This window comes from Arachis ipaensis, chromosome B3 (assembly GCF_059453495.1).
Source record: "Arachis ipaensis isolate K30076 ecotype BB chromosome B3, ASM5945349v1, whole genome shotgun sequence".
NCBI lineage: Eukaryota > Viridiplantae > Streptophyta > Magnoliopsida > Fabales > Fabaceae > Arachis > Arachis ipaensis.
In genome coordinates, this window is record NC_142438.1 from 136,986,370 (window position 1) to 137,007,212 (window position 20,843).

General features: G+C 31.2%; 2 protein-coding genes across 2 annotated transcripts; one reads left to right on the plus strand and one right to left on the minus strand.

Moving 5' to 3' along the window:
- Positions 1-4,694: 4,694 nt before the first annotated feature.
- LOC107631362 (cyclin-D2-1) lies at positions 4,695-7,212 on the plus strand. Its single transcript, XM_016334789.3, has 6 exons — positions 4,695-5,233; positions 5,701-5,787; positions 5,887-5,988; positions 6,066-6,267; positions 6,356-6,477; positions 6,588-7,212. The coding sequence occupies exons 1-6, from the start codon at positions 4,940-4,942 to the stop codon at positions 6,837-6,839; spliced, it is 1,059 nt and encodes a 352-aa protein (XP_016190275.1). The 5' UTR covers positions 4,695-4,939; the 3' UTR covers positions 6,840-7,212.
- Positions 7,213-13,660: 6,448 nt separating this feature from the next.
- On the minus strand, positions 13,661-18,558 carry LOC107631358 (ATP-dependent 6-phosphofructokinase 5, chloroplastic). The gene is made up of 13 exons (XM_088508943.1): positions 17,898-18,558; positions 17,730-17,820; positions 17,474-17,547; positions 16,991-17,102; positions 16,505-16,600; positions 16,281-16,382; positions 16,086-16,160; positions 15,614-15,754; positions 15,394-15,510; positions 15,212-15,316; positions 14,939-15,019; positions 14,399-14,527; positions 13,661-14,227 (listed from the first exon to the last, which is right to left on the minus strand). The coding sequence occupies exons 1-13, from the start codon at positions 18,224-18,226 to the stop codon at positions 14,060-14,062; spliced, it is 1,620 nt and encodes a 539-aa protein (XP_088365069.1). The 5' UTR covers positions 18,227-18,558; the 3' UTR covers positions 13,661-14,059.
- Between the last annotated feature and the right edge of the window lie 2,285 nt (positions 18,559-20,843).

Consider the following 20,843-nt stretch of genomic DNA (forward strand, 5'->3'; position numbering starts at 1 on the left):
AAAATGCTAAGACAACAATTTTTTCTGCATTTTTTATTGTTGTGATTATTGTTGGTAGTGTTTTGCTACTTTGGTCTGTGATATTTTTCTTTTTCTTTTGAGGTAACCATAGAGAATTAATATTATAGAAGTTAGCAATATACATCATATATAGTGTATTGCTAAACAAATCTATTATAAAATTTATTAAAGATAAATTTTTGTTGAGTTTGAATTTTAGATATTTTTTAATTGAATTTTTTTGTTTTAATTTTTAAGAATTTCAGAATTTTTTTTATATTCAATATTAACTGTAATATTTGTAGTGTAATATTAGATTCCAAGACTTTATATTTCTTTTAATGTTGATTGACAATTTTTTTTATTATTCTTTTGGGTGAATACTGAATAATAATGATATCTCTTATTATTTAAGAAAGTGACTAATTCTGGTCAAGAAGGTCAAACATGTTTTATCAACCTAAAAATGGAACCGAAAATTTTGGGGTCCTAAAATGACTGTTACATTGTTGGTCAATATCATTTCAATAGCAAAATAAATCCATTAATTTTTATTTTTATTTGTGTTTTTTTCTGTTTCTAATTTTCAATGGAGTAAATAATAACAATTTTCTCTTAAAATTTTGCTCAATAATTAAATTATTCATAAATTTTTACTTAATTAAATTACTCTTCCAAATTTATCAATATTAAAAACAGTGACGGATCCAGAAAATTTTATGAGTGGGGGCAAAATATACATAATATGATAATAATTTTTATAATTATACTTTGTTATTATAAAATATAATTAATCTTTAAATTATTTAATCAATAAATTAAAATACTAAAATAATAATTTAAATAATAATATATAATTTAAAATTTTATTTTTTTAGGTTTTATATTTTAAAAAGATTAAATAATCTTTTCATTGTCAATACAATCAAATGTCTTTCTTTTTATATATGTCGTTAAATAATCATTTAAAAATTCATCTCTCATACGATTACGAAATCGATTCTTTATAATATTCATATTTAAAAAAAAAAAATTCAACTGATGTTATCCAGAAAAAATTAAAATTAACTTAAAAATAATACTAATGAATAAACAGCATTATTTTGATTTCTTATTTATTTATTTATTTATTTATTTATTTATTTATTATTATTATTATTATTATTATTATTATTATTATTATTATTATTATTATTATTATTATTTATTTAACCATTTTTATTTAATAGTCAATATAAGATTAATATTTTTATTAGTTATTTTTAATTTAATATTAAAATTAGTTTAATAAGATAATCTATTTAATTTGAAATAAATTTAACAGAATAATTTTACAGAAATTCTTCGCATACAAGCGATTAAGGCTTGTAAGCCTTACAAGTCCAATTAAAACTAACGCTCAAAACGCGCTTCGAACTGTTCTTCTTCATTTTCGTCTTCTTCTTCTTCTTTTCTTTCGTTTCTTGCTTTCTTTTTCTCCTTCTTCTTCTTGCTGCACGTTCCTCTTCCTCTTCCTCTTCCTCTTCTTCTTCTTCTTCTTTTCTTTCGTTTCTTGTCTTCTCTTTCTCCTTCTTCTTCTTCTTGCTGCACGTTATTCTTCCTCGTCTTCCCCTTCTTCTTCTTCTTCATTTACGTGCTTTTCTCTCTGTTTTCTTTCTTCGTTATTCTCGATTTTCATTGTTTTTTGTCATTAAGCTCTGAAATCGTTTTTGAAGAAGAAGAAGCAGCAGAAGATGAGGAGGAGAAAGAGAAAGAGTTCTGAATTATGCATAAGGTATACTTCAACGAATTTTGGGTGTATTTCTTAAATCTTTGGGTGTAGTTTTGTAATCCTTTGTGTGTATTTCTGTAATCTTTTGGGTGTATTTCTATAATCGTTTAGGTGAATTCCTGTAACCGTCTGGGTGTATTTCTGTAATCGTTTGGGTGTATTTCTGAAGTTCCATTATCTTCAAAACGATTTCAAAACTTGATTTTAGAAACCATGAAAATCGAAAAAAAAAAAAAACAAAAAAAGAAGAAGAGGAAGAGGAAGAGGAAGAGTCGTTCATAATAGGCCCGTATGTGTAGCAACTTGTAAAACTTGTAAGTCAAAAAGACTTGTGTGTATAGCAGGCCTCATAATTTTATATATTTATAATCAAATATAATAAAATATTAGGCTAAATTCTATTGACTATCAAATATTTAGATTAAATGGATACGTCATTTGTTAAATATTAAAAGATTTTTTTGTCACTTTTAATAAATATAATATTTATTAGTTATTTTTATCACAATTTTTAAATTATTTAACGATTATTTTGTCTGCGCTTGAATCTTTTAGATATCAAATTAGTAGTTACCTCTATTTTAAAAAATAATCAAATATATATAATATATATACACAACGGTAATATTCACTGAGTATATAAACATATTTTTTAAAATTTTAAATTTATTTATTAGTCACAATTATAAAATAATAAATTTATAATTATTTTACTCTTTTTTTAAATGTTATTGTAACAAATTCATTTGAATTTTAAATTGTTATTTGTTTTTTATCATTGAAGTTAATGAGTGAAATTCACTTATAGTGGGGTCAAATTTGATTATATAGTGGGGGCAAATAAATTTTTTTACTATATATTAGTTAACAAATTTTTAAATTCTATTGGGACTTGGGAGCACTTGCCCCCACTCCCTTCAACATGAATCCGTCCCTGATTAAATGTGCTCGTCTACGTCAATAAATTATAATTTAAATGACATAATCTCTTTATACTCACTTAAGAAGTTTGAATTTTCCTATCTTTAATAATAATAAAAAAAATGTGCTCGTCCCACTCATTTGTTATCCATATTACGATTTTCTTTACTTATTTTGTTTTATTTATATTTGTTGGTGTTTTAAACCTTCACAACAGTTCAGCTAAATTTTAACGCTGCTATATGACTTTTAAACCCCAATACTCCAATAGGATACAATGCATTTTTATAATAGAATTAATTTCTAACCAAACTGCATATAGATTCAATTTATCTAAAGTGTGATTTTTAAAATCCAAACACTTGAATCAAAGAACAATTGAAATGAAATAGCAATGCAATGTTAAAAAGGGAGAAATAATATATTGTTCGATCTCCTAAATAATGACTGTAATGATAAAAAAAAAAGTCCTACTAAAAAATCAATAGAATATTTATATAATGTGTACAGTGAACAATATGAGTTAAAAAATGAACATCATCTATACTATCCAAAATAATCATCCGGATATTAGGGATAATAAACATCTTATCCTAAAAGTTTAAACTGATTTTGGGATTCACCAAGGATCGAACTGATGAAAAAAATAACACTAATGGTTATATCTCTAATACTTTCCTAAACTTCCATTGTACACATTATACAAATATTCCATTGGCTCCCTATACTTTCTCTAAAAAAAAGATATGATAATATAAATAAGAAAAATGTTACTCACTTTTATATTTTATAATCTTATTCTACACAGGATCATTTATAATTTTTCTATGCTGTATATTTGTATAAATTTATTAAAAAACAGATATTATCAAAATAGAATAATAATAATAATTAAATTAGTCTAAAAAAATTGATTATTTTTAAATTTGTTTTAGAAAAATTTTATCAATCATATTAGTCTTCTAAATATTATAAATTAATCCTTTTTGTCCGTTCGTTAATTTATTAACATTTTTCATCAAGGAGTGATGACATGAAATATTAATGGATAACAAACATGAAATTTAGTATATCCAAATTAGATGCTTACCAAATATATTTATAAAAATCTGTCAATTTAACTCCTTTCTTCAATTATATTATTAACTCTAATTCTAATATAATTCTAGGATACTAAATTAATATATTTTTATAAAATTTTTTGTTTAAACATTTAATTAAACATATTAAGTATCACGTATACTATTAAATAACGTTTTATATCTTCAATAGTTGATAAAAATTGTTAATAAAGTAATACAAAAATAAAAATAATTAATTTGTAATTTTTGAAGAACCAGTTTAACTAATAACATTTTTAGGAATGAATTTAAAAAATAAATTATTTTTTAGAGACTAATTTGACTATTAACTTTTATTTTTATATAATAAAAAATAATGAATCTATAAAAGAATGTTTTAAGAATTGTGATTTGAAAAAAAATGTTTATTGAAAAATAAACTACCAAAATCGTATCGGATTATTAAAGACATTGATAAAAATATTCTTTAATTTTATTAATAATAAAAATATTTTTAAAATATTTTAAAACGTAACAAAATATCTAATATTAAATATATATTTTTAACATTAAAATGTTTTAATGTAATTTTTTATAAGTATAATTAAAAAAATAAGATATTTATTGTTAAAATTTAGTGATTTATGTTAAATAGATTTTTTTTTGCCAATAATTATAAATACTTTTATAAAATAAAAAAATATTTTAGAGTTTGAATCTTATTTTTTTATATATTTTTTAAATAATTATCTAAATATTGTTACACAGTTTTAGATCAAATATATAAGTGATTTATCAAATATAAAAATTATTTAATAAATGATTTTGATAGTTTATCTTGACACGAGTTTTAAAATTTAAACACTAATAAATAAAATTGAAATAATAATAATAATTATTTTGACCATTTATTATAATATTTTCCTCGGAGGATTCCACATTTCCTCAACCCCGGTCTCACACTTAGTCACCGCTCTCTTTTACCCTAAACGCATAAACGCACTACGCACATGCCACAGTTTCCTACATAAACCTCACACCTCACCACTCTTTTGTTCCATCCTTCTCCACTCTTCATTTTTCATTGTCCTCCATTTCATCACTCAATGCTTCATAAAGATCTCTTCTTTTAATCCGCCCCTTTTTTCTCTTGAGTTTTTTCTTTTCTTTTCTTTTCTTTTCCCAAATGGAAGATGAGAACTTTGACCCTGCAACCTCAAGCCTTCTGTGTCTGGAAAACAATAACACATGCTTTGATGATTTTGAATGTAGTGCCGCAGATGGGTACCACAAAAAACTTAACTTTAACGATGATGGATCGGAACCATTCGTGGGGTTTCTGGTGCTGAGTGATGAAACTTTTGGGGTTATGGTTGAGAAGGAGATAGAGTTTTTGCCCACTGATGATTACCTCAGGAGGATCCTTGGTGGGGATTTGGACTTTGGTGTTAGGAGGGATGCTCTTGATTGGATTTGTAAGGTTGGATTAATGGTTTTTTCATCAAATGGGTTCTTTTTTTTTTCGTTTTTTTGTTCACGGATAATTCATTCAATATAAGTCCTTTTTCATCTTCAATCAATGAAAGTGAAAAGTGAATCCGCTTCTAGATTTTTCGTTTACTGATGTGTCTGGATTGTTTAAAGTGCATTTATTGGTATTTTAGTCATTGAAAAAGATTAAATTTTCCAATTCCAACATCAATCTCTTCAAAATTTATGGCTTTCTATTGGGCTTTAAATTGATTGATTTTGCAGTCAATTTTGTTTTTAGTAATTCCTCACCTACTCACCTACCTAGTTTTGCAGCAAATTGTCGATGTCCTATATTGATTTGAGACTCGATTATGCATTTGGTCTCTGTTCTTCCCAATTTGTGTCTTAATCTTGTATTTCTTTTATCGAATAATTCAGCTAGTGACTGATATATTTGCAAACTGTGCTCATCAGGCTCATGCTTATTATGGTTTTGGACCCAGTTGCTTTTGTCTATCTGTGAACTACTTGGATCGGTTCCTATCAGTACGTGATATTCCAGTAAGATCAATTAGATAAAAGCATACTAGTCTCCTACTATATATATATATTGTTGATCCTTTATTATTGATAGTCTAATTGTTAGTTTTTTACCTTCAGAGAGACAAAAGAAATTGGGCTGTGCAGTTGTTAGCTTTAGCTTGTTTATCAATTGCAGCCAAGATGGAAGAGACTAAAATGCCCCATGTTATAGATATGCAGGTAATTGTGCAGCCATACAACTATCTGTGATTGTTAAGTTTTACTCTAATTTTGTGAATGTTATTGGTATCCGGTAGGATGACGAAACAACAGCTGTGTTTGATGCTAAAACTATTCAAAGAATGGAACTGATGATATTAACCACACTGAGTTGGAAAATGCAAGCCATAACTCCGTGTTCCTTTATGGACTACTTCCTTGGCAAGATCAGTCGTGAGCAGCATCTGGCAAAGTCATTGGTTTTGAGATCAATGGAGCTCATAGTTCAAATTATCAGATGTATTTGTCTTGACTTTGTTAGTAGCACTTTTAAGATGTTCTGTTCTTGAGGATATTTACAAGGTGTTTTATTGGGAACTCAATGCAGATGTTGAATTCTTGGAGTTTCGGCCTTCTGATATTGCCGCAGCAGTTGCGATTTCTGTGTTGAGGGAATCACAAGGAATAGATATTGATAAAGCCTTGAATTGTTTTGTCATCGCGCGGAAGGTAAGATTGATGTGTTTCCCACGAAAAGAAACAGTTGTTTACTGCTGTTTGATACCACATTCCCTTGTGCAAATTGTTCTGCTGATCATTTTGGGATTTCTGTTTCGCAGGACAGAGTCTTGAAGTGCATTGAACTGATCAGAGACTTAGCCTTGACAAAAATCTCGGCTAATTCGAATGGCAACTTAGCTCCATTAGCACCGCAAAGCCCCCTCGGGGTGCTCGATGGGACATGCTTGAGCTATAGAAGTGAGGAATCAACAACAGTTGGTGGTTCATTCACAGATTCCTTCCAATATAGTCCAAGAGCTAAGAGGTGTAGATCAGAAAATGGACCTTCTAATGAGAATTTCAGGTCATGAAATGTGAACTTTCCTCCTTCACCAAGGTTCCATTTGGGTTTGGTTGAATGAGAGTTTTAGTGTGGTCTATGTAGGCCATATTGGTAACACACTCAATGAAAGTGTGCCTTTATGAATGAATAAAGATGAGAAATTTAAGCAGTCTCACGCGTATAGCATGAGTTGCTAAGTTGTTTATAGTCAGAGGAATACACAAACCAGCTGCAAATGTTGCGGAGAATGTGGATCGGAGAGGAAATTTTGATGCAAACAATGATAGGTATATTTGGACAGAAAACCCATATTTTTTTTCTTTTATTTTTCATAATTATGTCCGAACTTTTCATTTTAGTGGAAAAGAGAATGAAGCATAAACTGAAATTCTTTTCATTTTCATGCGTTGTTTTGTTTTGCAAATTTCTGAAACAAAAGCAAGCAAAAGATCATTGATATTTAAATTTTAACCAAAGACTTTTCATGTTGGTTATGCGATTACCTACTAATAGAGACCTTAGTTATGAACTAGGAAGATTATAAAGTCAGTTTGGTTCTTTGGTATTTAGAGCACAAAAGAGATGTTTTTCTTTTTCTATCTATTTTTTCATGAACAAAATATAAAAATAAACTTGAGTTTGATTTCAAACATATTTTGTATTCTAAGGAGCGTGTTCTGTTGAGCATGAACAACAGTACAAAACATGGTAGAATTTGATACAAGGTTATTAGTAGAATTTTATGGTAACAAGTTTGATAGTAATGTGGGGGGATCCACGTCAGCAATAGAGACCAAGATCTACTGGCACACATGAAACTGAGGATTTGTCTTTGCTTCATATTATTGGGATTAGAAACTGCCACAATGGAATAGAAAGGCCCACTAGCTTTTGTTTAGAGATATTGACCAGTCAAAAAGCATTCGTTTCACTGCCAAAAACCCACCTTATGATTTTTTTTTCTCAAAGAGAATCACATGAATATTTTTGTCATCAACTGACTAAAAATTAAAAAATTTATCATGTGGGGCACTTGTATTGAGAGTCATCTCCTGTTCATTAAGATAGCAGAATAAATCATAAAATCGAACTAACTTGGATTAGTATCAACACACTCCTTTGCATAAATAAATATCAAAAAATTTAATTTCTGTAAATATCAGAATATTTAAATCTCACTTTGTACGTACAATAATTCATTGGTTAATGTCTTAAAAAATTTACTAAATTACTATTGAAAAAATTAATATGTATATAATAACGTTTCTTTTTTCATGGTGATAGTGATACTAGTAACAAAATAAATAAGCAGTGCATATATTATTATTTATAATCCCAATATATACCGTGAGCCCATATATGCATCGCATATGAGACGAACTAAAGAACTTAGAGCAGACAATTCTCTTGGGACACTACAGCCATTCATTATTGGATTATTGGGAATATAGAACATAAAAAACCTAATTTATATTTTAACTGAGTATTTCTATTAAAGAGATCACTAACTAAGAATATTAAAAATATTTTTTTTTCAAAAAATAAAATTGTAAGATTTTAATGACATTAAATACATAATTTTTTATTCTAATTTGTTAAAATTATAAAATAAAAATGAATATAGAATATTTTAATTTTTATTAAAAAGATTAATACTGTATAAGAGTAGAAAATAAAAAATAAAGGTATAATAATTGTTATCATTAATTTGGTTAAGATACGTTTTAAAAATATGCTATATACTTATATATTATTATGAAATTAATTCTTCTGAAAATTTAACTTATAAAAATATGAGTTTAATTTTAATATATTAATAATATAAAATAATTTATAAAATTGTATAATTATAATTATTTTTTAATAATTATTTATATAATTAATATAAAATAATTATTTTTATTAATATTAATATTATATTATTAAATATACGTGTAAAATAATTTTATATCAAAATTAAATTTACATCAAAAGCTATATCTCAATAAAAAATTAAAAGTAAGGTATTATTGTGCATTTTATGAGAGATAAAAGATAGGAGGGGATAGAAGGGAAGAAAAGCTGTAATGTGTAAGGAGAATAATTCTGTGAGGGTGAGTTTATTGCTTGTGTCAGTGAGTATTATGTGTGATGAGATACATGTGTATTTCTGTGCAGTACTTAGCAGTGGGACCTCAACAATGCTCACTGGTGCCATCACTGTCACACTCACTGGGTTTAGGCTTATTTGCTCTCTGTTTTAACTTGCCTTTAATTAATATATATATCGTGCCCTACTCTCCCTCTCGCCTCTCCCACATCATCCAACTCATTTACTTTCCACTTGACCATTTATATCTATGATTTAAAATATAACCAGCAAATATCATTATTTTAAATTAATATTTAATCAATAATAATTCACATATATAAAATATATCATTTGTATTTATATTTATGTTTATTAAAATTTATCTACATAAATTAGTAAAGATTATTTAATATTTATACCGACTAAATACTTATTAAAATTGATATAAAAAAAATACTGATACTTAAGATTTTCTGTTAAAATAATATAACTGTAATTAACTAGTGTGTTGGGCTATATAACTCCATCCATCCATGTATTCATTCATTCACAATCACAGTAATGATAAAAAGGGTTTCTGTTAAGCTATGTATTAAAAGTAGGGTGTTCAAATCTAAATTGATCCAAATTAAATCGCTTGTTCAATTCAATTTAAACCGAAAACCGATTAAAACTGTACTAATTCAAATTTGATTGGATTTTATTTTTTACAAATCGCTGGATCGGATCGGATCGAATTTCGGATCTACTTTTTACAACCGATCTAATCCAATCTAAACCGCACAATGTGTTATAATAATATTATTTTATTATTATATTTACAGTATAACATATACAATTTGCTATACATTTTTATATTTTTTAAGTATTATTATTATTTAATAAATATTTTATGTTCAAAATGTGATTTATTTATTTATTTTAACTAACTTATAATTTAATTTCTATTGTTATGTTATCATTGGTTTTTTAAGATATTGTTAAGACTTGCTATGTCTTTGTTAGTTATTTAAAATTTGATGTTGAGAATTGATATATATATTTAATTTTTTTAATTTACAAAATCGCAAATTCAATCCAATCCAAACCGCTCGAAATTGGATCGGATCGATTTTTTTTTTTAAATCATCCAATCCAAATCGCACCGCAAGTAACATATTGTTCGGATCGGATAAGTTTTTTACTCAAAATCGATCCAAACCGCACCGCGAACACCCCTAATTAAAAGAATAAAACAATTGGTTTTGTTGTGCAGTGTACGATGGAGGTGCAGTGCAGCTTAATAAACCAACAAGAGACCCGACAAACATGTTATTAATGAATGTCTTGTTTTTTTCTTTCTATGAAATCCTGAGGCACTAACTGCATAACGGAAACAGAGATACATGATTCCTGGTTAACTGATTAATTTTGAAGAGTTTGAGAGCTCTCACGCTCCGAATATGTTCAAAAGAAGAGTAATAGTTTAGCTTTTTGTTGGCGCAGTCACACGACAGAGAAACCAAAGAAAGGTTTCGATACATGAAATTAGGGCTGACCTGGTTTGATTCTCTCCTTCAAGCCACAAGACATATTAGCCCTTTTTTTTTAATGCAAGATTTTTTAAAAAAATGTGTTCAACACCCGAGAGATTAGTTAAAGTTGTAAATATTTTCATCCCCTACATAATTAAGTTATTTTTATAACTAAGTTCAATTAAATTGGTTCAATAATTTAAGAATTAATAACAAAAAAAATTAGTTAACAAAAATTTGAAAAAAGTGATGCATAAAAAAATTTAATTAAACTTAATTATAAAAATAACTTATTTACTTAATATTTCTCTATTTTCATTCCTTTAACGAGAGTTTAGTTAAAGTAAGGAATCAAGCAAGATTAAAATTGCTATTCGAAATTTTTATAAACGTCTGTACTACTAGGAAGTGTCTCCAAGTGTGAGTTTTCGGGATGGATTAGTCAATCGGTTGGAGAGAGAGGAAGCCGAAGGTTTAGAAGTGTTATCATCAGTGGAGGAGGTGAAAGAGGCAGTGTAGGATTGTGAATCTTCTAAAACTCCGGGGAGTGATGGGTACAACATGAATTTTATAAAAAAGTGTTGGAACGAGTTAGGAACGGAATTCACTGCAGCTGTGATAAGTTTTTTTGAGACGGCAAGATTACCAGCAGAATCTAATGTCACATGGGTAGTGTTGGCGCCGAAATTCATTGGGGCAAAGGAGATTAAAGATCTCAAACCTATCAGCATGGTTGGATGTGTATATAAAATGATCTCTAAATTGTTGACTCGAAGAATGAGGCGTGTGATGCCAGGTTTGGTTGGGGAGTCACAGACTGCCTTTGTGAAGGGGAGGAAGATACATGACGAAGCCTTAATTGCATGTGAAACAGTGTAATGGTTAAAACAGAAAAAGAAGGCATCAGCAATTATCAAACTGGACTTCCATAAAGCTTACGATAGAGTTAAATGGTGTTTTGTTGATACTGTATTAGAGAAGATGGGATTCGGTAGAACATGGAGGGCTTGGATTAAGAAGTGTGTTAGCTCGGCATCTATATCCATTCTGGTTAATGGGTCACCGTCCAAACCTTTCAAGATGGAGAGGGGCCTACAGCAAGGCGACCCATTATCACCTTTTTTGTTTGTCCTTGTGGTCGATGTGCTTAACAGGATGATTGGAGAGGCAGTTAGGAACAGTCGAATATCTCCACTCTTAGTCGGGAAGGATAATATAGAGTTGTCACACCTACAATTTGCTGATGACACTATATTATTCTGCCTGCCGGAAGAGAATACAGTACGAAACTATCAGAGATTACTGAGGTGCTTTGAAATTATGTCTGGATTGAGCATTAATTTTGAAAAGTCCAGCTTGATACCAGTGAATTGTAGCCAGGAGTGGGTTAGCCGGATGTGTCAATTACTAGGGTGCAAGGAGGCAGCCTTACCGGTGAGGTATCTTAGAATTAATCTGGGAGCAAATCCACGGTTGGTGAAAACTTGGAAGCCGGTTCTAGATAAGGTGGAGGAGAAACTGAGCTTGTGGAAAGCAAATGTGCTTAGTAAGGCTAGAAAGCTAGTGCTCTTCAAGTCGGTGATCAACAATCTACCTATTTATTACCTGAACTTGTATAAGATGCCAAATACGGTTGCACGTAGAATCATTTCTTTGCAGAGGAGATTCTTCTGGGAAAAGGATGATGGAAGATCGGGTATGGCTCTTGTGAAGTGGGAGATGGTCCAGGCTCCAAAGAAGCTAGGAGGGTTGGGAGTGGGTGATGCGGTAGTCCGTAACACGGCCTTACTGTTTAAATGGTGGTGGCGATTCTCAAAGGAAGCTCCTGCATTAATTTGAATCTGAATCATTTGTTGTCTACTCAGGCGCTACCAAAGCGAGGGGGACCGTGGAGAGACATATGTCAAGTACAAATAAAGGAGTAACATGTCAGGCAGAAGATGATTGATGGCCTCGCTATGGAAGTAGGAAATGGTAGATATACCAGATTCTGGGAAGATACATGACTCCAAGTGGGAAAGCTGAAAGACTCCTTTCCGAGACTCTTCTTGATTTCAAACCAACAAGGATCAGTAATCGGGGATTGTGGGTTTTGGGATGGGATACAGTGGGTGTGACACTTCCAATGGAAAAGAGAATTACGCCAATGGGAGACCGAGATATTGGACCAGCTGCTCCAAGTCTTGCACTTTGTTACATTAATAGCAGATGTACAAGACAGAGTGGTGTGGAGGTTTGATAAAGAAGGAGTTTATTCTACTAACTCATTTGTGCAAGTTTTGCAGGAGGAGACCTTGGATGAGGAGATACTGAGATATGGATTCACAAAGGAAATTTGGAAAGGGTTAGTTCCACCTCGGATCGAGTTGTTTGCGTGGTTTGTATTGGTAGGGAGGGTCAACACAAAGGATCAACTAAGTAGACTGAGAATTCTATAACAGAATGATAACTTGTGTGTGTTGTGCAAGAAGGAGGTTGAAAATACCCAACACTTATTTGTTACTTGCAAATTCTCCTGGCAGGTGTGGTGTGCATGGGTCTCATCATTTGGACAGAAATGGACTGCTCTTGGTAATTTAAAAGATCATTTCGAGAGTTGGAGATATATGCCAGTAAAAAGGTCGCAGCGCAAGAGTTGGATAGTGAAATTTTTCTCAGTAATATGGATTATTTGGCTAAGACGGAATAAAGTTATATTTCAGAACAAGACAACAGGAGTTGCAGATTGTGTGGATTAAGCGTTTACATTTGCTACAGAGTGGTGTGATAAATAACTCACGATGTCGATGGCTATGCCGGAGATGACATAGGAGTTGTTGTAATTTTATGTCCTTTGCATATCTGTACTTGCTCCACTTGAGTGTTGAGCTTTTTTTTCAAAAAAAAAAAAAGTTTAGTTGAAGTAATAAATATTTTCATCCCTCAAGTTATGATGACCAACACTAGGTAATTTTTTTTGTGATAACATTCAAAATACTAAGAATGCATTTAGTTTATGTTTTAATTTTTTTTTTCCAGAATTTTGTGAATGACAAAAAAAAATAAAAACGCAAACGACACAAAAACAAAAATATTAAAAATAAATAAAATACAAACCATGAAACCAAACACACCTATTTCCATTAGGGTCAATAATCAAAGAGATACATTTCATGTATTTTACCCCCCTCTTTTTTTTCCCTCTCCTCTGTACATCAATCTACTCTCCCATTTCTATGGAGAAATCTTTTTCTCTCTATAATGTGCCGAAAATAAGAAAGAATATGAACACAATCCAACCAATTTCCCATTAACCTGGGGTACGTAATATGCTTTACAAGCAACATCAGCCATAAAATTTATTATTTATCCAAAATACTGCAGATCTAGATTTCAAACATACAACAGCTCATTAAATTTGGCCCTTGATATCAGGTAAACAGATCTTACAAATAAATAAAAAATCATGCAGAGTGCTTGGTGGTTCCTCTAATCAAATTTTACCTGGAGTTCAATTTGGTGGCAAAGGTATTATTCAGTTGCCATGCTATACAAAAAAGAGGGAAATGCCGCCCTTCCTATTATTTTCGAAAATGTCTGCTCGCTTGAAATTGTTTTCCTAGCTATGATATAATCTTGGGAAGCTTGAATTTACAAGCCTCGGGTTTACTCAACATTAAGTAATCAAATGAAGTCGGGTTGGCATGTTGAAGTTAAGCAACGATGCCACATTCGACTGTTGGGATCAACCAACCTGGGATGAGATATAACTTCTGGGATAGGAAAGTAAGCATAGTGTGTGTTACATAAGCCTACTGTAATGCCGCTATATCCTGCGAAAGCACCATGAACCTGAAATGCAAATACTATGAATCAATATAACATAGATATTAACGAAAAGGATGTCTAAATGAGCTCTTACATAATTTGCAGGAGGTCATAAGTTCAAGTAATTTGGCTGTCATTCTAACTGAAATATATACATATATAAGAGCATACTCAAAGAGGGAAAGAGAGACTAACAGCATTTTGTCCAAGTACAGTGCATAAAATTCCATCTGATGCATTTGCTCGACAAGCACGGATCATGTATGTTGGATCAATATATTTCACGTCAGCATGAACGCCAATCTCCTTGAAATATTTTTTCGTCTGAAATACAGCAGTTGTCAGTAAAACAGATATTACAAAGAAAAGGAAAGGAAAAAAATATATACATTAACAATAATTCAAATGAAGGCTGTATTCAAGAATTCAAGGCATGTATTCATCCTCAGCGTACAACATTTAAAACGTTATGGCATGAGAAATCAAACCTAAACACAATGCTTGGAATTGCCACTTCAAAAAATGCATGTGTTGCTTAGTTTTAATGGAAATAATAGTATAAAGGCAACTCAAGATCAAACTTTCTGAGAACATAATTATATTAAAAGGTAAAACCTTGAAAGGTTCATACTCTCATGTCTGACTCATTTCAAAATAATATCTATCCACTTTAAAATCAGGTATTAACCCTTTAGAATTTTGTAAACAGTAGCACCACAAGAACGTAATACAAACCTCTTGCTGAATATATACACCAATATCTCCAAATACAACATTTCCTGATGCATCTGTAGCATTAGTCTTTTGAAGTAAATTCTGCATAATAATTTATCAACAAGTAAGTTTGAGTGTCAATCTCAATGTCTGAACTCTGAGGTGTCTTCTGAGAAAATTTAGTAATATAATGTCTGTAATTAACTTTTTATATAAGCAAAACAAAGGAGAAAATTTTAATAATGAATATCTTGATACTGTTATATGCTAAATTAAATACTTAAACTAAATCACCTGTCCAGCTCCCTCTGCTACACAGACCACAGCCGATCCCTTTGTTTCTAAAAGATACTTAAGATGACTCAGTACACCGTGAGGACCATGTAAATTGAAACGTACCTTAAAACACACCCAAAACTTGTATAAGTTTATCAGTATCGCAGAAAGAACATCCGACTAATTTACATCATATATACCTCAGGAATCAGACATATGTCAACCTGTCCACTAGACAGGGATGACTGCATTGCTATGAATCCACTGCTACGTCCCATCAATTTCACAACCCCAATCCCATGATATGCGCTATGTGCCTAACAAGAGATAAGGGAAGAATGCGAATAATTCAATACCCATCAACTAGAAACAATTACTGCATCAAGTCAAAGTGACTCTGAATAATAAGTAATTTATTACCTCAATGTATGCAGAATTTATTGCTCTCTGTGCTTCTTCAACCGCAGTATCAAAGCCAAAAGTTTTGTCCATCAATAGAATGTCATTGTCTATAGTTTTAGGCACCCCAATTACAGATACCTTAAGACGTCTTTTACGACACTGAAAGAAACAAAAATCCCACTTCATTAAGTACAATAACAAATTAGGAGTACAAGCTTATAAATTATATAACAGTGTAATATGTAATTGAAGATCCTCAATTATCACACACTGCATATTAAGGGTAACAGAATGTTGACATCTAGTTTAATGTTAACACTGAGCTATGCAAAAAGAAAAGGAATAGCTAGCGAATTGGAAATAACAGTTTTCATATATGCCAATGAACACAGTTTACAAGATCTCAATTTCTCCTAAAATAACCATTGTACATCAGACATTAATCCAAATTGAACAAGATCAAATGATACAAGGATAAGAGTTTAGAAACCTCATTGTGAATTGCATTTGCACCAGCATGTGTGCCATTTCCACCCAATACAAAAAGCATGTTGATCCCTCTTTCCTGAAATTAAGAACATGCAAATTCAGATAAAATAAGGGACAAACATCAAACTCGGCATAAAAAATATCTTCTCTGAAAATTCATCAATTAGTCTATCAATGGAACAGATCAATCAATCACCTCCAAACTGTCCACAATATTACTGACTGCAGGTCCTCCTCGTGAAACTCCCAACAGGCTTCCACCAGAAAGATGAATATTCTGAACTACTTTTCTTGACAGCTGCAAATGAAAGGCCAATATGGTTAAGAGTCAGTTGATAGAAGAACTCATGTTCCACTTACCGCTTTAGCTGAACTGGTTAACGTTGCACCAAATTAGAAAGAAGATAGGCATGAACTTACGGGCACTTCTGTCAATTCTTGGTCAGAAAATCCCCGATAACCAAATGGAATCCCCACTATCTTTTTCACACCATATATTTCAAGTGTAATTACAATCTGCACAACATTCATTATTGAAGCAATTACAATGAGGAAACAATTACTCTCTTTAAAACTTGAAACTGGTAAAGTGAGCTGAACTAGAAACTTCCTTAACTACAAGATATGAAACAATTTAGTATTTCATGACACCAGGGATGGCTACATCATATTTAAGAAAGATACATGAAAGTAAAGAGAATATATTACATGTTAATAGTCAAAAGCTTAGTGCAGGAACATATTATTTCCCAGGAAATGAAGTGATGACTAACAGCAATAGTCAATAACAATTAAATAATTACATTTTGATAACTTAACTTTCAGAAAACCAGAAAAGATGCTTTACATATTTCAGGGAACAATAAGGTCAAATACTTGCATAAAACAAATTGATCACAAGCTAACCTGTCTAATGACATCATTAAGGCCAGGACAGAGGCCTCCACAGGTAACAATTGCAGCCTTTACTTCTTCTGGTTTATAATATATCTTTTCCCGAGGCCCAGCTCGATGAACCCTAAAATGATTTCAGCATCTCTCAACATATATGCTAATCTTATAAAACAACATGAATTACGACAAGACTTAAAACGATATTGTAAGCAACTATTTGGTAACCCAAAAGACAAAATAATCCGTGAATTCAATGGCCATTAGCGAGCATGGTTAAGATCATGGCTACAATCTCTTTTCTGGGAAAGGTAATAGAATTCTCAAAACCCAAATTCATCCATTAACTTTCATGAAGTTTTTAGAACAAGGTGTTACTACCTTGTATCGTGCAATACTCTATATACAATATAACAGCAGTTGTATATAGTTGAATGCAAGATATTCAATAAGGCATTATCATATTCCTGTTTAAAATTAGGGAATTAAATACTTTACCATTGTTCGACCCAAGTACAGTTGGGATCAATGCACTCAGCACCAGCAGATGTAGGCGATGAATAGTATATTGTCTGAAATAACAACAACAGTTCAGAATAACCTCATGCCTACATATACATAGAGAGAAAACTAATTTGATCCAAATCTAGTGAAAGCAACACAAAGCCCCAATCATGATGAATAAAAATAGTAAAAGAAATTGGGAACAAGGCAGTATTTATTTAAGTATGAATATAGAGTGTGAAAAGCAAACCTTGAGAAGCACTCTGTCATTGTTGTTAATGTATCCATGCCAGTCCTCATCAGAAGAATAATGACCTGGAATATCTCTGTCAACGGGAGTCCTGCAACACAGCGAAACACATGAACAGAGAGAAACGAATCCAATTGAAAAAGAAGAGTATAGTTTTGACTAAGTGACCTCATTTTGAGGCAGAAGGTAGAAGGAATAGGGGAAGCATCGGGGAAGATGTCAGTGAGATGGGGGAGGCTGAAGCGGGCCTCGAAGTCTTGCTGGAACTTGGTCTTCCAATCAGGATCACTGAAATCAAACTTGTTATGGTTATTGTTGTTGATGGTGGTGGAGCTGGAAGGAGTAGGGGTTTGAGTGGTGGCTTCGAACTGCGCAAAGACTCGAACTTTGTTGAGGGTTCTAGAAGGTGAAGGTGGTGGTGGTGTGAATTGGGTATAGGAGGAGCGGGCAGAACAAGTTAGGTGAGAGAAAGTGATCACGTGAGACATGGAACCCATCACCAATTTTAGAATCAGAATCAGGACGGGGAAGAAGGAAGCAGGAATGGGAGAGGGATCGGAGATCGGAGGGAACGAGGGGCAGCGGAGAGTGAGAAGGTGAACTTTTTGGGGGTGGGGGAGGAGGGGGTGTTTTGCGTTTGTTTGACTTTGACTTTTTGATGAAACCGAGGACCACGTATGTTTTTTTCTTCTCAACTTCCTTCTTCGTCAATCATCCATCAACTATGTAAGCTTCCTTGTTTGCTTCTTGCTACCGCATATTTTCAGTTGCAGCCAAACATGCTTTTTTTTGTGTGTTTCTTTTTTGTTTAAAAAATAACAATTTTGCTGCGTTACCAATAATATTTTTGCTAATTTTTATCAATTTTTATTTATAATTATATTTAATAAAAATATTTTTAAAAATATATCTAATAAAAATATCTTTATAAATATATTTTTTAAATATATTTTTTTATACATATATTTAAAATATAATAATTATTTATTATTAACAATAAATCAAGAGATAATATATTTTTGATACCCTATACTTTTCTAAAAAAACAATTGTGATTACATGCATAAGAACTTGCCGTAATTGAAAAGCATTCCTCTATTTTGAGAGTAAATCCTATAATTTTGGTTAATTATTCTATCTATTTATACTTATTGACTGCTACTGACTAGTCAATAGTCATACAATATGACTCTGCTCTAGTTAGCATACATAGGTAGGGAGATTGAAAAAGATATTAGTTAGAGATCTAAAATTAAATAATTAACTTTGTTATTAATTTATTATTATTATTAAAGTATCAAATCTCAGTGTCGTTTTAAATGTTTAAAATGTCTGATTTTTATTCTAAAATATTTTTGATAAATTTAATATTTGTTTGGATGTTATTAAATGTTAAAAATATATTTTTAAATAAAAAATATTTTTTTATTTTTTAATGTGTTTGATAATATTATAATAGTAAAAGTAAGAGTATTAAAAAGTAAAAAATATTTTGTTGGAAATTATAATTTATATATTTAAAAAAAATATTTTTAATATAATAATAAACAAAAAAAATTTTTATATTGTATCTAAATATAATTATTAAATAAAAAATATTTTTATATAAGATATCTAAACATAAAATTATTATTATTTTTTTAAAAAAATTTATAAAAAAATCACTTAAAAAAAATCTTTTTTTCAAAGTTTACAAATGTCATTTCTATATTAAATTCAAAAAGAATGTTTAATACTTTTAAGAAAAATAATTATAAATAATAACGTATGTTCTAATTATATTTTTATATTCAAATAAAAAGTTTAATCTTTTATTTTTTGAACATATATGTTTAAAATTTTTATCTATTCAAATATTAAAAAAATTAAAAAACAAATTAAAACTTCCAATTATCACTCTATATTTAATGATATACATAATAATAAAGGCAATTTACATAAATAAATTGTTTGACCCAAATTTATACAATTACAACTTTACAAGGAAGAAGACATAAATACATTTTTTCATATCTCTATAGAAACCGCTACTGGCAGTAACGATTTACAAAAATACGTAATCTGCTACAGATAGCTGCAGATTACGTGGTTGGAGTGCAATACAGAAACCGTTAGAGACAGCAGCGATTTCTGTTGAAGGTCGCTTGTGCATAAACCGCTATTGGCAATAACGGTTTATGTGGGTGGGGATGCGTGCATAAACTGCTGGAGGCAGCAGCGGTTGACGTTGAGTGTGTGTGAGCGTGGCTGCCTATATAAACCCCTCAAAGGCATTGAGGTGGAGGAAGAGTGTTATTTCTCACAAATGGACAGTGAGAAAAATTTTGTGGCTCTAATGCATTGCTCTGTAAAAATTCAAAAGAACAAAAGGCATTGTATGAAATTTACGGATAGAGAACCGCTTAGTATTTTTATCCGGTCGTCGAGTTCATTGACAGAGATTAAGCTCAGCATATTACAAAAGCTCGGTGCGTGTGGGACGAATTGGGTAAAAAAGTTGTTTTACAAGATTTCCATTGCTGTTGTGTCAGCTGGTGTGAGGTATGAAACCTTTGTGATAGGGTCCGATGAAGACCTGCAAGTCTTGTTTCATTGCAGGCGGAGTTTTTCGGAGGTCAGAATACCCGAGCTACTTGTGAAGTTAGAAGATGGTGTCGACAGTTCCGGGACATCGGCGCCGAAACCTCAATCGACAGTTCTAATTCCTGATCATCAACGTGTTGCGGCTGTTCATGTTGGTGTGCCTCCTGGTGTTCCTGATTTTGAATTTGAGACCGGACCGGATCAAGTTGAGAATGCGATGCGGGACGATGATTCGGATGATGAGCCAGTCGCAATTGGTGGGGACAGTGATGATGATATTATGAGCGGTACACCTACACCCCATGGAGGTTCTGGTTCTGGCACACAACAGTATCCTCATGGAACCATGTAAAGTGGATTGTCATCTGCTTGACCTTATTCGGTGGTGGCAGCTCACCGAATAGATCCTGAAACCACTCCCAAACTGGTCCGCCACCCTCCATGAATTTCTCAAACTCACCAAGGCAACCACTCACGGTCTCCCCATCAACAGGCAACCCAAGCTGAAATGCCACATCTTGCAATGTCACT